The sequence below is a fragment of the Felis catus genome, chromosome A3, assembly GCF_018350175.1.
Source record: "Felis catus isolate Fca126 chromosome A3, F.catus_Fca126_mat1.0, whole genome shotgun sequence".
Lineage (NCBI taxonomy): Eukaryota > Metazoa > Chordata > Mammalia > Carnivora > Felidae > Felis > Felis catus.
This window is the reverse complement of record NC_058370.1, coordinates 118529338-118543748: the sequence shown is the minus strand read 5'-3', so window position 1 is coordinate 118543748 and position 14411 is coordinate 118529338. Positions and strand designations below refer to the sequence as shown.

At 53.9% G+C, this 14411-nt stretch overlaps 2 protein-coding genes across 7 annotated transcripts; both read right to left on the bottom strand.

Annotated features, from left to right (window-relative positions):
• Positions 1–255: 255 nt before the first annotated feature.
• Positions 256–2476, bottom strand: UCN (urocortin). The gene is made up of 3 exons (XM_023252010.2): positions 2260–2476; positions 1068–1385; positions 256–814 (listed from the first exon to the last, which is right to left on the bottom strand). The coding sequence occupies exon 3, from the start codon at positions 799–801 to the stop codon at positions 421–423; it is 381 nt and encodes a 126-aa protein (XP_023107778.1). The 5' UTR covers positions 802–814; positions 1068–1385; positions 2260–2476; the 3' UTR covers positions 256–420.
• MPV17 (mitochondrial inner membrane protein MPV17) lies at positions 1981–12471 on the bottom strand. Of its 6 annotated transcripts, none has more exons than XM_045054800.1 (8): positions 12395–12471; positions 11824–11898; positions 4980–5095; positions 4667–4759; positions 4477–4572; positions 4187–4219; positions 3896–3948; positions 1981–2347 (listed from the first exon to the last, which is right to left on the bottom strand). In XM_045054800.1, exons 2-8 carry the CDS (start codon positions 11891–11893, stop codon positions 2344–2346), a joined length of 465 nt encoding a protein of 154 aa, XP_044910735.1. In that variant the 5' UTR covers positions 11894–11898; positions 12395–12471; the 3' UTR covers positions 1981–2343. The 6 variants fall into 6 exon arrangements, 4 of the variants coding, with proteins under 4 accessions (XP_044910735.1, XP_006930471.1, XP_003984445.1 ...); XM_006930409.4 differs by lacking the exon at positions 1981–2347 and adding an exon at positions 2627–2903 and having other exon boundaries at positions 12395–12465; XM_003984396.5 differs by lacking the exons at positions 1981–2347; positions 12395–12471 and adding exons at positions 2627–2903; positions 12186–12388.
• Positions 12472–14411: the final 1940 nt, after the last annotated feature.

Sequence of the window (14411 nt, the reverse complement as noted above, 5' to 3'; positions counted from 1 at the left end):
GGGGGGGCGGAAGTGGAATGACCCCTGTAGGGCACGGGCTCGCTAGCCCAGTGCCAACGGAGGAGGGTCGGGGTGGTGCGATGGCACCAGGACTTGAGTTCCTGGGGGCGATGGGGACATGGGGCCCTGGCTGAAAGCCGTTCTGCGGGAGCCCTCATGCAGCATCTGGTTCCCTCCCGCCGGCATAGGAGGCCGCACTTTCCCCCGGGCTCCCATCCTGCCGTGGCTCCCTGCGCCCCACAACCGAGGCCAAAGGCTCTTCAGCACTTTTATTAAAAACTGGTGACGCACAGAGTGCTCAGGGCATCCCTGGGCCGCTATAGCCCGGCGGGACTGGGTCAGTTCCAGTCGCGCACGTCCCGGCCCAGGGGGTGGAGGACGGGGGTCGAGGTTCTCGTGGCCGCAGACCCCCCCCGAAGATCACTTGCCCACGGACTCGAATATAATGCGGTTCTGCTCGGCGCGCTCCCGCTGACTCTGCGTCCGCGCCAGTTCCAGCAGGGTCCGCAGCAGGTGGAAGGTGAGGTCAATGGATAGCGGAGGGTCGTCCCGTCTCGGCCGGTCTCCCGCAGTCCGGGGTCCCCATCCTCCCGGCCCCGCGCGGCGCGGGAAGCGCTCGGCCAGCAGCAAGAGTAGCGCGCGGGCCCCGCCGTCCTGGTTCCGCGCCCCAGGGCTCCAGCGCAGACTCGGGTCCCGGACCCCCGCGACCGCCGCCTCCGGGCTCCACTGGCTGCTCCCCGGGCGCAGCGCCGCCAGGAGCATCAGCGCCGCCAGCAGCGCTGCGCGTCCCACCTGCCTCATGGTGCCGCCGGCCCTGGACACACAGGCGTAGCGCAGGGTGAGGTGCGCCCGGGGCAGGTGGCGCCACTCCCCTTCCCGCGCTCATCCAGCTCCCCCGCCGGGCCCTTGCGGCTGCCGCCCGTGCCCACAGCCTTCCCTCCAGCAGCAGCCCAGCCCAGCGCCACCCTGTCCTCCCTCCGTCCCTCTGAGCGAGTAGCGATGGGTGAGCTATGCGACGAGTCCGGGTGCTGAGGGAGTCAGGGCGGATGCTCCTCCGAGCCACTCACAGGTTGCCGGAGAGCGTCTGCACGTTGCAGGACGGCGCTCCAGTCTCTGTCCCCCGGGCGGGCTGAGGGCGCCTTGGGGAACACGGGGTCTGTCCCGGGACCGCCGCCAGCCTTATATAGCTCCCGGACAGCTCCTACTGACGTCAGCGAGGAACATGCACTGATTGTAGAAGCAATGACGGCCGCAGCCTCGAGTCCGGCCACTTGCGAGACCCGGAGGGGCGCACCTCAGAACCAGAGACTCTGCGTTCTGGCGCCAGGGCTGGAAGCGGCCCCAGATTTAGGAGAGCGAGAAGCCGGTGGGGCTTAACGACTGCACTGGGAGCCATGTGAGAGAGAGAGAGAGAGAGAGAGAGTCCTCTACCTGCCGGCAGGGACTAGGGCGATCCCCAGATCAGACCAGTCAGGTAGCCAGTCTCCCGTGGCACACAAAAGAAAGGCTGGACCGCTGGGCTGTCAGTGGCGCCCACCCTGCTGTTTGCCTCTAGAAGGGGCCGGAGGCACTGAGAGGTTGTGCTGCTCAGACCTAGCCCCTAGCCTGGCTAGCAGTTCCGCAACCTAAGGCGATCAGGAGCACAGCTGGTTCCCAGCTAGGACTCTGGTTACCACCCCAGAGGCAGCAAGGCAGGTGGGATTCTTGATCTTATTCCAGCCCCGTGGTCTAAATTCTAGGGCAGTCTATGTGAGGCACCATTAAAAGGAGGGTCTCTGGCCTCTGGGTGCTTTCAGACCACAAAGGTGGGTCCATCTACCGAGTTTGCCCCAAAGTGGTATTTTAGCCATGTGAGTTTTTCTTCTGGGAATCACAGCCACAGTATTACTATACCTTTGACCTCCAGTTAAGATCACTTAGGAAGTCGGGGAACCTGTCTCAGTCTCTTCACATTGCTACAACACAAATATCAACTCGGCGTCTTATAAACAAACATTTATTTGTCACAGTTCTAGAAGCTGGGAGGTCCAAGCTGACGGCGTTGGTTCTCTAGTGAGAACCCACTTGCTGACCTGAAGAAAAAGTACCTTCTCACTGTGTCCTCACATGGTGGAAGGGGTGAGGGATCTCTCTGGGGCTGCTTTAGAAGGACATTAATCCCCCATGACCTAATCACCTCCCAAAGGCCCTACCACCTAATGCCATCACTTTGGGCATTAGGTCTTTAACATGAACTTTGGAGGGGATACAAACATTCACCTATAGCATGTGGGTTCAAGTTTCCACTCTGCCACTGGTTGGTGGTACGGACAGGTCACCTCACTTATATGGACCTGGGTGTGCTCATCTGTAAAAGAAGATCAGGGTTGGTGTCTCTAGACTTCTTTCCAGCTCTAGAAATTCTTACTGCCCCATAGGTTTCTGCTGCGTCCTACTCACCGCTTTTGCAGGTTTCAGACTACGTATTTAATAGCATACTTCTGGAGGCACCACATAAAGGGTCTGTGGCCCCCAAAGAGCCTGAGTTACTGTAGGGCTGGGAAGGTTAGAGAACAGACGTGTCTCTGAAGAGTGGGGGTGAGTGGCACTGCTGGGATATGAATATAAACGAAGGTTGACAAGACCATACAGTACAACGAACGTTTATGGTGGTGGTTGTACAAAACCATTAGAAGGGTTTTAATGGTTTCAAGAGGAGGCGGGTGCAAAGCCCATTAAGTTCTGAGTGGCACGGAACCCCAGGAAAGCCGATGTGCCCACTCTGAGGAGGCTGTCTGGTGGCTCCAGGGTCAAGCGGCATCCCCACAAGTGCAGGCAATGGAGTGAGGCGGGCCTAGAGCCGGTGAGCCTTCCAGGACAGGTAGGAGTTCCAGAGAACAGCCACACACTGGACAACGGCCAGTCTACGGGACAGGAGGGGCGGCGTGAAGATGGTGAAGAATGGGGAGCAAGCAAGGGGGCGGGGAGAGCTAGGAAAGTGCAACAGAAAAGGAGGGCTTGTCTCTGAGAACGTCCACATTCAGGTCTCCTTCCTTCAGCCCTGGAGGGACGTGTGGCTCAGACCGGAGGACAAGCAGGTTGGGGTCTGGCACTGCCCCAGAGCTCTGTCTGCTGGACAAGAGCCTCAAAGTTGAACACCCTCATCTTGCCAAGTGTGGCTCTGATTCACTCCTGTCCAGGCTCCTTCTGACTACACGTGTCTGTCTGTCTTATACCAGCTGGGATTTTATCTTCCAAAACTGCGCTGCCTGCCATGTAAAGTGGCACCTCCTTCTCCTTATTGTAAATTTACCTTCCTCTAGTTTCAAAGAGTGTTGCAAAGACCCTAATGTTGAGAATCTGCTCCCCAATTCTTCCTTTAAGCTATGCTATTCATGTCAATGTCGACTCTGTCCCCTCTGAAGAGTTCATATTTTTCCCTGTTCTCCAAATCCCTTCATCCCCAATAGTTTCAACTACTCACCTTGAGTTCCACTATATTTTTACTGTGGTTTCAGCAACTACCTTTATTACTCGGGTAAAGTAATACTCTGCAGTGGACTAACCTGGCCAGGTTCCCACTTGGCTCTTCCGTCTACCCTTCTGCCTAACCTAGGCTGTTGCCTCCCACCCCCACCCCAGGCACTGTCCCTGCAGATATGCCATCAAAGGTGGGAGCTCAGGTGGGACGGAGACAGGGCTGTGGAGCAGGAGCCTCTCCAGGAAGATGAAAGATGGTCAGTGGGCAGGTGCTGGGACAGGCTCTGTAATGGATAAGAGGTTCTGAATAAAATGCTTGAGAGTGTGAGGCGCTGCGGCTGGGGAAGTGTTCTGGGAGGCTCTAACGTGATTCGAGGTTGAAAGGAGAATCGCCTTATGCATCTTCTTCGATGGGTGGGGGCAGATCCTGTCTTACCTGTAATGAAGGGGGACCAGGTAGAAGTTGGCTAACTGCACAGCAGGCCAGAGCTAGAAGAGAACGAAGGTAAAGGTTGGGGGGCTGCCTCCATCACCCGACCCCCGGACTCACTGCCTGGTCTCACTCCGACTTCTGCAGACAAGAACAAGGTGAGCAGCCGAGTGAGTGCTTCCCTGAGTGTGGTGCCCACTCATCCCAACGGAGGGGCTTCTATGTCAGGAGGACCCCCATCCCGGGCACGTCTGGACTCAAGAAAGCAGGACGGGCAGGGGCGGTGTCATCGCTTACATAGTAGTTGGTGATGAGGGCATCAGGATAGTCCTGAGGAGACAAAGAAGGAACAAACTGACCCTCGCACTTACTTCCAAGCCGCCCCCGCCTCCTGGTCTGCGTGTCACACCCCACACAGACTTCTGTTCAAGGAAGTCTGTGCCACACCCCTCAGCTCCTCTTCTCCAGAGCCTGGGACTCTGCCCGGACTCGCACCTGGCTCGACCCCATGAAACCTGCCTCGTTCCCCTGGGACTGCTGGGCTGCCGGCCAGAGACCAGAGGCCGCCCCACACCTGCCCAGCTCACCTGCCGTAGCTTGGCCCAGTTGTCCTGGGCTGACAGTCCGTTGAGTGCTCCTACCAGTGGGAGGAAACAGCCTAGAAAACAAGGGGCAAAGCCCCCCTAGGGGAGAAGAATTAAAGGTCTGTGAGCACCTCAACCCCCGCCCTCCCCCAGCGCCGCTCACCCCTCCTGAGCCCCTTCTCCTTCGGCTCACCTGATCCAACAGCATCTTCTTCAGCGCATCTACCTTGGTGGTGCCAGGGACGAGCCGGTCCAAAACCCTGTACCAGCCTCCCACTACGGGGCCCTGAAAGTGAACCCCGGGGAGAAGAGAGGGTGTGCAGTGAGGGAAGCACTTGGCTTTTGCATCACAAAGCTCCTCTCTTCAAGGATTAGAAACCAAATCCCAGTGGAAGCACACACTCAAGGTTGGCTTAGATGGAGAGAGGCCAAGGGAAGCTAAAGAATGACATGGAACTAAGGCCACCGTCCGATCCTCCAGCAGCCCGGCTGTGGGCGGAACTTACCACAAAGCCACAGCCCACAGAGACCATGGTCAGGGTCCGGCCAGTCTGGTGTTCCCGCAGACCTCGCCTCTCCACCAGCTGCTGTGAGATAATGTCACCCAGGCCCATCAGGGACCCTGTGCAGGGTACACGGGTATTGTCAGGACACTCCTGGACATGGGCTGCCATTCCAGGTAGGGAAGTGAGTCCCTGAATGAGGCTCTGACACTCTGAGCCCAAGAGACTAATTCTGGGGCAAAGAGCCAGTCCTTCACCGCTGCTTCGAAACTCTCCTCTCCCAAAGATGGTGACATCTCCCCTGTGTCCTGTTAGAAACTGGGACGAGCAGCCTTGATCAGGCCAGGGCCCATGGACTCTGCACAGAGTAATAAAGGGACGTCCCAGTCAGAGACTGCAGCTAGAGGAAGGAGAATTTAAGGTGCTTGGGGCTGAGAACCAAGGACGATCAGAATTGGAAAGGCCTTCCAGATAATCCCATCCAAACTCCTGCTTTACAAGGTATGGAAATGAAGGCCTGGGACCTCCTATAAGCAGTAAGGGGCAGAACCAAGGCAAGAACCAGGTGGCCTGATTCCCTAGACAGTGATTTTTCCAGGACGCTACAATACGAAGAGATCATGTGTAGAATGGTAAGGAACCCTGGTTTCTTCCCCCCAGTCCAAGGCAAGACCCTGGACAATGTCCGTCCCTGGGTCTTGAGGTCTCTACTTGTGGATAACAGCAAAAATAATTCTTTTTCTAAAACATGAGTGTTTAAATGGTCCCATGCGGGAAGATGAGTGGCTGAGCTGGTAAGAGTCCCCACAAGGAGGAGTCCTGGCTACCTCCTAGCACAATCAGGTAAACCCAGGCACCCGCATTCACAACCTCAGACTGAGCTGACAATAGATATTATAGCCATTTCTCTCCCAGGCCTTTGTACCTGCTTCCCCTTCCGGCACTCACACAGACACCCCGCTCCAAGCAGCCTTAGTCAGACACCCACACCCAGAAACTGAGACAGAAATCGTCACTGTTTACAGAGCCCCCGTCAGTTATGGTGGCGTGATGGTTCCTAGCGAACACACACACATAGGGTCACTCGGGAGTGACTGTATGACCTCCAGCTTGCCCGTCCATCTCACTGAGTAATGAGGGCGCCCCCTCCAGTCCCATAGCTACCACTGTCCCTGTGCCCTCAATCAGCACTGGGCAAACACATCCTTTAACCCCATTCCTTGGTCCAGAGCTGGCTCTGACGTCCACACCGGCTGCACCCTCACTACTCTTCCTCTGCACCCTCTGCAAAGCCCTGCCCCTGAGCAGTCTCGTCAGAGGCAGCTGAAGAAGGCAGAGGGCCGGGGCTGTGATCCGCCCCCCCCCCCCCCCCCATCCCACGGGTGACGGCACTCCCAGGCCCATGGAGCAGCTCTGGGACCCCTGACAAAACCATCAAGGCAACCTCTCCCAGAAACTCTCAAAGTGGTGGAGGCTCTTCCCAGAACATGGCTAGCCACAACCTCCCAGAGGCCAAGGACAGAATCCTAGACATCTCTGTTCTTTTATCCCCTGCCACACCTAACCAACAGGTCCGCTCTGGGAAAGGCATGAAGAGCTCCCAAGTGTGAGTGCTCCCCAGAGTAGCCCAGCCCGCAGGACCACGTGTCAGGCTCAAGGTGTGAGGACAGGTGGAACTGAAGGCTTGCTCCCCCCTCCCTGCTCCACGCAGTTAGCACTTATCTCCCTACGCCCTCGCTCACACCCCCCCAGGGAGGGGTTGCTGCTGTGGCCATGCAGAAAGGGAAGGGGACCCTGAGAAGCCCCGGAGAGAGTGGAACAGAAGGCAGTCACTTCTTAAATGAAGAGAGTAACAGTCTGACCTTCTACTTGGGCAAGCTGTTTAACTTACAAATGGCTCTCGCATATTCGATCCTCACGAAAGGTCTGGGATGTAGACTCACACCTCCATTTACCATCTTTGAGAGCTGAGGTGATTTGGTAAGGAGTGGAGTTGGGCTGAACCCAGGCCTTCTCTCAAGAAGGAGCAGGAAGCCAGGGAATCACGGCAGGGGCTGAGACTTGGGCTCAGGGGTCAGCGGGTACCAAGAGGCCCCTTCGGCTGCTCTGCTACTCGCAGGGGGTTCCTGCCCAAACAAGGCCCCAAAGGCTGCACATCAAAGAGACTTCCTAGACTAATGCACTTCCTTTCTGTCTTCTACTCCCCAGGAGCTGACCCTCTCTGTTCCTTGTCCCCTTGTGGGGAGGGCAAGCAGCAATCTTCCTGGGTCACAAGAGCCACAAAGAGATGAAGGTGTGTGTTTCACTCTTCGTGGCTTGCCAACAGTCACCCAACAAGCTAACGACAGAGCAGGAATGAAAACCACAGTCCTGGGAGCCAGCAGCCTTTGAGAAAGATGGCTTCCAGGCCCCCAGACCACACTCATGGAACCCGAGGGACTCCTGAGCAAAGGGCAGCGGCGAGAGGCAGTGGGCACGTAGCTCTGTAGCCCCTGCCAGCTTTGTCCATTTCAGACAAAAAACCGTGCCCAGCAGTTCCTCCTCTGCCCACACATCAGAAGGACTCTGGGCCTGCAGCAACTCCAGGGAGGTGCAAGGCTTTGGTCTGAGCACAGAACAAGGCCTGGTCTCTGGGCCGAGGGAATTTGAGCAAGAAGAGCTGACATTCAGGTTCCTCATTCCACCTTCCCCAGTGCAGAGCCCAAGCAGGCCCCCACCAGGTTCTGGGAGGCCTCCTGGACATACTTGGTTGATCTACATCTTTCCGTGCTCTGGCTCCCCTTTCCTTGGATTTGTTTCCAGAGGGTCAGGGCAGAGATGTGAAGCCCGAGCCCTGATGGGGCAGGGTGAGGGGCTGCCGGGCAGTGATGCCCCAATGCCAGGCTGGGCGTGGAGCCCAGCAGGCAGACGCTGGCGCAGGTGTGACATCATGCCCCTGGGTAGGTGCCAGTTCTCATGCCGTCACTCACCACCGGATTCAGCGGACTGAGGGGGTTGGGGCGAGGCTGCCTCTGAGCAGAGATCTGTTTGGGACCACCCCCTACCCACTAGTGGAAAAGCCCCAACTTCTACACCCTCGTCTTAATTCCCCATTTGCCCCACTTTGTTCCCCTCCTGGCTTTTGTGTATGGGGTCTTAGAGGCAAGAAAATAAAGCACTAATGGAAGATGAGAAGGCTGAGTGAGGGGCAGGAAGCTGGAGTGAGGAGCAGGAAACGTGTCCTTGAGCGCAGAAGGCCTGGGGCAGCAGGTAGAGCTCCCGGCATGGGGCCCGAGGTGCTGTAGATTCGCTCCTCCCCAGAAGTCTTCCACAATTAAATAGCTGCCTGGGCCAGGGGCTTGGTCTGATAGAGCCCAGAGGCAACTGAAGCTGGGCAGAGAGAGGGGAGAGTGTGTCCTCTGGGACCGGGCTGAATGCTCTCCCCACGCCTGGCCCGAAGCCATCCTACTGCTAGAAAACGAGACAAAACGGAGGGTTCTGCAGCTTTGTCAGGTATGGAAGCCCAGACCAGCTGGGGCTATGCTCCGCAGTCTAAGGCCCCAGCGGTCTTGAGTGCAGAGCACTGCATTGGGAAGCACCTTACGTTCCAATGCCAGCTCTACCACCGGCCATGGGGACCTCGGTGCACATCACCCCTGCCCCCTGCCTGCTCTGTGGTATCAGGGGCTGGACTGGATGCTCCAATGCCTTTTGAGCCCTCACATCCTGGTGGAATTCAGATTCTATGGAAACCAGGGTCTGTAGAAGCTTGGCTGTCTCCATAGCAGGACTAGAGTGGCTGGAGATGGATGGAGCTGGGCCCCGGGCCCAATGGAGACTGGAAGGCCCTCCAGAAAGGACGGGAAAAGGCTGACTCAGACTCTGCACAACACGCTTCCCAGGCTGCTCTGTTCGTGACTCTGGCTTGGCCAATGCTGGGGGGTATCAGACACTTCTTTTGAACCATTTCAGATCTTGATTCACTTATCCCTTACTCCGGCCACTACTGCGGCTCAACCTGATTGATCCTGCCTCAGGCCTATGTCATATCTGGGGCTGTGATGTTGATGCTTTACCTGGGACCACGCACATGTGATCTGGGGACGCACAGGCGTTGACATCCCGTGTGGCAAACATTTGACCAATGTGGGGTGAGAGCTGGTGGGTAAAGGATTCTTCTTGTCTCCAGAAAAGGCTATATATATATAGTTCTCCCATATAGTTCTAAGAGGCATTTCAAAGAGCTTCTTGGTCCGTTTTAAGGGATGAGGAGACACACGTCCTAAGCAGTATGCAATATGATCTTTGTACTGGCTCTCCCTCTTCCCCTGCAGGATTAATTGTTACTCCCTTACAAAGTACCTGCATCGAAACCCCAGGCTCTGCTATTTGGAGAGCCAAGGGTAAGATAGTCACCCATGATCAAATTTAAGGCAAATGGAACAAACTCAGCTGAAAAACTACTCTAAAAAGAATAGCTTGTCATTTAGGGTTGACAACACTCATGGAAAGGGCCAAGTCCAGGAGGCTTTATGTCTATTGAACTTTTTTTTTTTTCTTCAAATTTCTAAAGCCTTTTCACAGAGATAACTCCTAAACTGACTCTGTGAAGTCATATAACTAAACTCAATTCCTAAATAAGGAAACCGAGGCTCCAAGAGGTTTACTGATTTACTTGCCTGGTTCACGCAGCTACTGAGTGCTATGGCTGAGATTCAAAACCTGGTCTTAGGGCGCCTGGGTGGCGCAGTCGGTTAAGCGTCCGACTTCAGCCAGGTCACGATCTCGCGGTCCGTGAGTTCGAGCCCCGCATCGGGCTCTGGGCTGATGGCTCAGAGCCTGGAGCCTGTTTCCGATTCTGTGTCTCCCTCTCTCTCTGCCCCTCGCCCGTTCATGCTCTGTCTCTCTCTGTCCCAAAAATAAATAAACGTTGGAAAAAAAAAATTCAAAACCTGGTCTTGGGGTGCCTGGGTGGCTCAGTCGGTTAAGCATCTGGCTTTGGCTCAGGTCATGATCTCACAGTTTGTGGGTTCTAGCCCCGCATAGGGCTCTGTGCTGACAGCTCAGAGCCTGGAGCCTGCTTCCGACTCTGTGTCTCTCTCTCTCTGCCCCTCCCTTGCTCATGCTTTCTTTCTCAAAAATAAACATTACCAAAAAAAAATATTTTTTTTAAACAAAAACAAAACCTGGTCTTCTAAGTCCAAGTCTGAAATCTCTCTTCTGTCTTCCAGTGTGATGAGCTACCCCATGGGACCTTAGGAAGCACTGTGCAAGGATCTAAAAACAGCTCGATGAGCTAAACCCACCTCTTCCCTTCATTTGTAGTTTGATCCAAACACATTAGCAGCAGGGAAGGAGATGTCTGAGAAAAGTGCTACCTACAAGGTGCTTCAGGGCTGTGCGGAGACGATGCAGGTATAGAGCCACACACCCAGACGGAGATACAGGGCTCCAGCACCCCAGTCCAGTCACACATATGCACTTGGGCCCCTCTGAACTCTAGCTCCTCCCCTTGTCAATTGCACATCCTTTGGGAAGGGAAACACAGGGACTATCCCTCCCTCTCTATTCTTGATAGCCAGGAGGGGGAACCTTCCTTCCGGCCGTTAAGGGCCCTGAGGGAGTCTGAGGCTGGCAAAGGGCCCAGCGTGTCAGTCCCCATCACAGCCACACAGTCCAGCATGAGTCACCACGCGCGCAACCAGGTGAGTCATGCAGGCTGACGGACACTCTGAGGACAGGACATGGGGTGGTTGGGCACAGAGGCTGGAGAAGGGCCCGGGGAGGGGCAAAAGCGTCCAACCCTTGGCCAGTCACCCGGTGAACTTTCTAGTGCTGATGTGGGGCTATTCCAGTAACAAGACTGCTGTTCCTCCCTGGCTTTCATAGCTTGCCACTCCTCCTGACAGTCTTCGTTCCAGAAGCCCATGGTCCTCACTAGAATCCTGTTCCCTTCCTCTAAACATAGGCAAGACCCCATCTTAACCTGCTCACTCTTACACTGCTCCAAGAGTCATAGACCTTCTAGTCCCCCCCCCCCCCACTATAAAACTTACTTATCTCTGTGCCATCTCTGGATTTCTTAGCTAATGTGCAAAATAAAGATGGTAACAAATGCAGGTTAAGTCACTGGGTTGCCTTTGTGAGGTTGTTATCCAGTCACTGGATTTGGAGTAAACATAAATCCTTGATTAGTATATGGTTTGGGGATATATACATAGGTAGTAAAACTATAAGAAAAGCAAAAGAGTTGTATAAACAAAACTCATGAAAATGGTCCTCTCGGCTATACAAGTCAAGTTAGGGATAGGTGCTCAAGGGGTCTCGAGCTGGGTACTGATACAAAAGTAATCAATTTTAATACTATTTAAACTGTACACATGTCTTAACTATTCTTTTGTATGCTAAGATACATTTTACCAAAAAAAAAAAAAATACCACAAAGAAAATAAACTGGGGTAAAAGTCCTGATCCCAGCACTTATTAGGTGATTTAATGCAGACTCTCAGATCTTTGTGACGACCCTATGAGATAAATGTGTCTTGAAAGTGTTTTGCACACTGTAAGATGTTAGAGGAGCGTTTGCTATTGTTTTCTAAGTTAAGGCCTCCTGGAGCAATGCCTTTATCCCAAAGGGATGACTCCTCAGCTTTCTGAGGACTTTCAGATCCTACTTTACAACTAGGCATACCCTTTCCTTAAGAACAGCCTTGGGGACCCACCTTCCCAAAGACTGGGGACAACTTGGGATGACAGACAGCTAACCCTTCAAGGGGGCTGAATAGAAGCAACTGAGGGAGGTGTGATGGGGCGAGCTTTTGCCTCCCAAATCAGCCTGCTCTGGCTCCACTCAGGTCTATTCACTCACCAGCTGTCAGGACCTGTACTTTCCACGGGTGAACAGTCAGGGCTCGCTGGTATGCCCGCCAGAGTGCCATGATTCCTGTCAAGCCAAGAGGAGAGGGGGGTTACCCTCATGGCCTCTCCCCACAATTAAAGAGACGCTTGACTTTCCGTTGTGCCCACTCCCTCTCCCCCTCCCGCTTCCAATATGTCCTAGAGGGGCAGAGGCCTCAGGAGAGATGCTTCCTGGACTTCCTGTTATAGGGATCGTCTTAGGCAATCAGGTAATAGAGGAGGGCTGTAAGCGGCTACTGAATGTCAGTGGCAGCTACCAGCCACCCCATCCCCCGCCCTGAAGCAAGGCCACCTGGGGACCTCCTTCCGTACCGAGACACGTAAGGACAGTTTGCTCAGGCTTTTACCCAGAGCTTGGTTGGTCCCCTGAGTCACTCTCGGTTGGAACCAGCCCGCATCCTTCCTGAGTCCAACCGGAAATAGGGCCTATCATTCCCTGGCCTGGAAGAGGTCACAGGCACTTTAGGCGCTCTCAGCACGCGATGCTTTGAGCCCGGGACGGAGGATCACCAGCCACTCACCTGCTCTCGCGTCCAGCCCCTCACGTGACCCGACAGGAGGCGGGACTTCCGCCGCAAGCCCCGCCCTTCCGTCCGGCTGGCCTCCAAGCTTAACCCGGCTCCCGGGGCTGGAGTGGGAGTGGACTGAGCCACAAATACCCGTGGAGAACGGCTCAGCTCTCAGTCTGTGAGCAAACCCTTTTCCAAGTGTGCGCCCGGTCTCGGTGAGGGCCCCTCCTGCCATGCTTCCCACCTGACCTCTGCCTCCTCCTGACCCCTCTCCCCGTGGCCCGGGCTTCTCAACCTGGGTAGACCCTCACTGCTCCCGCGCCCCGGAACTGGCCAAGGTGCTGACGCCTTGCTCAATCTCGGGCATCAGTTTGGAAACATAGTTAAGTGCGTGTTATTTTTTCAGTGTCCTTGGGTTCTTCACTCGCCTTGATTGTGAGCTCCTGAATAGGTGAAACTGCGTCTTGTTTGTATTTGCCATCCTCTTAGCACCTAGGTCAGTCTTTGTCCACGACGGGCCTTTAGAAATGCTGCGCAGGGGCACCTGGGTGGCTCAGTCATTCTGGTCAGGTTGTGATCTCACGGTTGGTGAGTGGTTGGTGAGTTCCAGCCCTGCATGGGCATCTCTGCTGTCAGCGCGAAGCTCTCTGCGGATCATCTGTCCCCTTTCTCTCTGCCCCTCCCCCACCTACACTCTCTCTCAAAAATAAAAAATTAACATTAAAAAAAAAAGAAAAAGAAAAAGAAAAAGAAAAGCTGCGTAAAGAGGACTCCTCCCTGGAAAGCACAGGATTCCAGAACCTCAGAAGGTCCTTACTGGTTCCATAACTAGTGGTCTCTGCAGCCTTGGTCAGTACTAGAATTTAAGATTCCTCATCTGTTTAACTGTTTTTCAAACCCCTCAGTTTTAGGGGTTTATAAGGAGACGTTTTGGGGGATATCACCACAGGTTCTTCTTTACCTCAGCTTTTAAAATGTATTTCTAGGAAAAGCCATTTTTAAACAAAGGGGCCCACAACTAAAAGTGTTTGGAAATCAGTAGATTCGGTGATTTCTTAATTCCTTTCCAGCTCTAACATTCTAAAATTTTGTGAATGTAGTGAAACATCCTTTCTAGGGTGGTGGAAACTATGACCAGGTCCCTGGCAGTACATTTGTCAGGCTGGCAGCCTTTAACTATATCCAGGGAGCCCACACTTCAGGGAGCAGCCATACAGGACGCTTTCAGGCTGTCTGGCTAGCTCTAGCCCCAGTTTACTCAATTCCTATATGATTAAGGCAGGGAGAATCCTGTCACAGTTACTGGAGAAACACAATGAGGAAGCAAGATAATTGGGTGTCACAAATATTTAACTAAAGGCTCCTATATACAAAACACTGTGCTAGAGTGAATTTACACTGGTAAATATAGACCAAATGAGGTTAGGTTGGAAACAATTGTCCTCTGAAGTGAGGCTGTCTACATTCAAATCCCAGCATCACTACTTAGTAAACTGACCTTATTCAGACTGCTTAAACTCTCAATAATAGCAAGTAAAATGGGGCAGTACCTACCTCATATGATTAGGTAACATGCAAAATACCTGAAATAGACCAAGTGCTTAATATCCTTTTTTCTTCCTTTCCTCTTGTTTATCCTTTTTTTCTTCCTTTCCTCTTGAGAACACATGGGAGGGAGAATATTTACTAGAGAAATCTATGAAACTCCTTGATGAAAGGTGAGATTTGCATTGGGACCTTGAAGGATGAATAGGGTTTTTGTGGAGATGATGAAAAAGGATGCTCCTGGAGCAGGGAAGTGTGAGCAAACGCACAAAGAAAGAAAAGCACAGGCATCCATGGATAGTATAAAGTGTACACATTGGGAGGGAAGGTTGAAGTGGAACAGCCCGGGGAGAAGAGGGTTTATGGTGAAGAAAGACAGCAAGGGCTGAAAGCAACCTCCTGATTTTCTTTTGGAGGTGGAGACCAAGGCTAGAGTCCACAGGAGGAGCAAGGCTGCCAGCACCGACCTCTAGCCTCAACAGCA

Excerpts from the sequence above, each read along its gene's own strand:
- MPV17 (XM_006930409.4), bottom strand. The coding sequence starts at position 11,893 with ATGGCACTCTGGCGGGCATACCAGCGAGCCCTGACTGTTCACCCGTGG. Across the intron at positions 4,573-4,666 it reads AGAAGATGCTGTTGGATCAG|GGGGGCTTTGCCCCTTGTTT; the intron begins GTGAGCCGAAGG and ends CTTCTCCCCTAG. Across the intron at positions 4,220-4,476 it reads ACTGGGCCAAGCTACGGCAG|GACTATCCTGATGCCCTCAT; the intron begins GTGAGCTGGGCA and ends TTGTCTCCTCAG.
- UCN (XM_023252010.2), bottom strand. The coding sequence starts at position 801 with ATGAGGCAGGTGGGACGCGCAGCGCTGCTGGCGGCGCTGATGCTCCTG.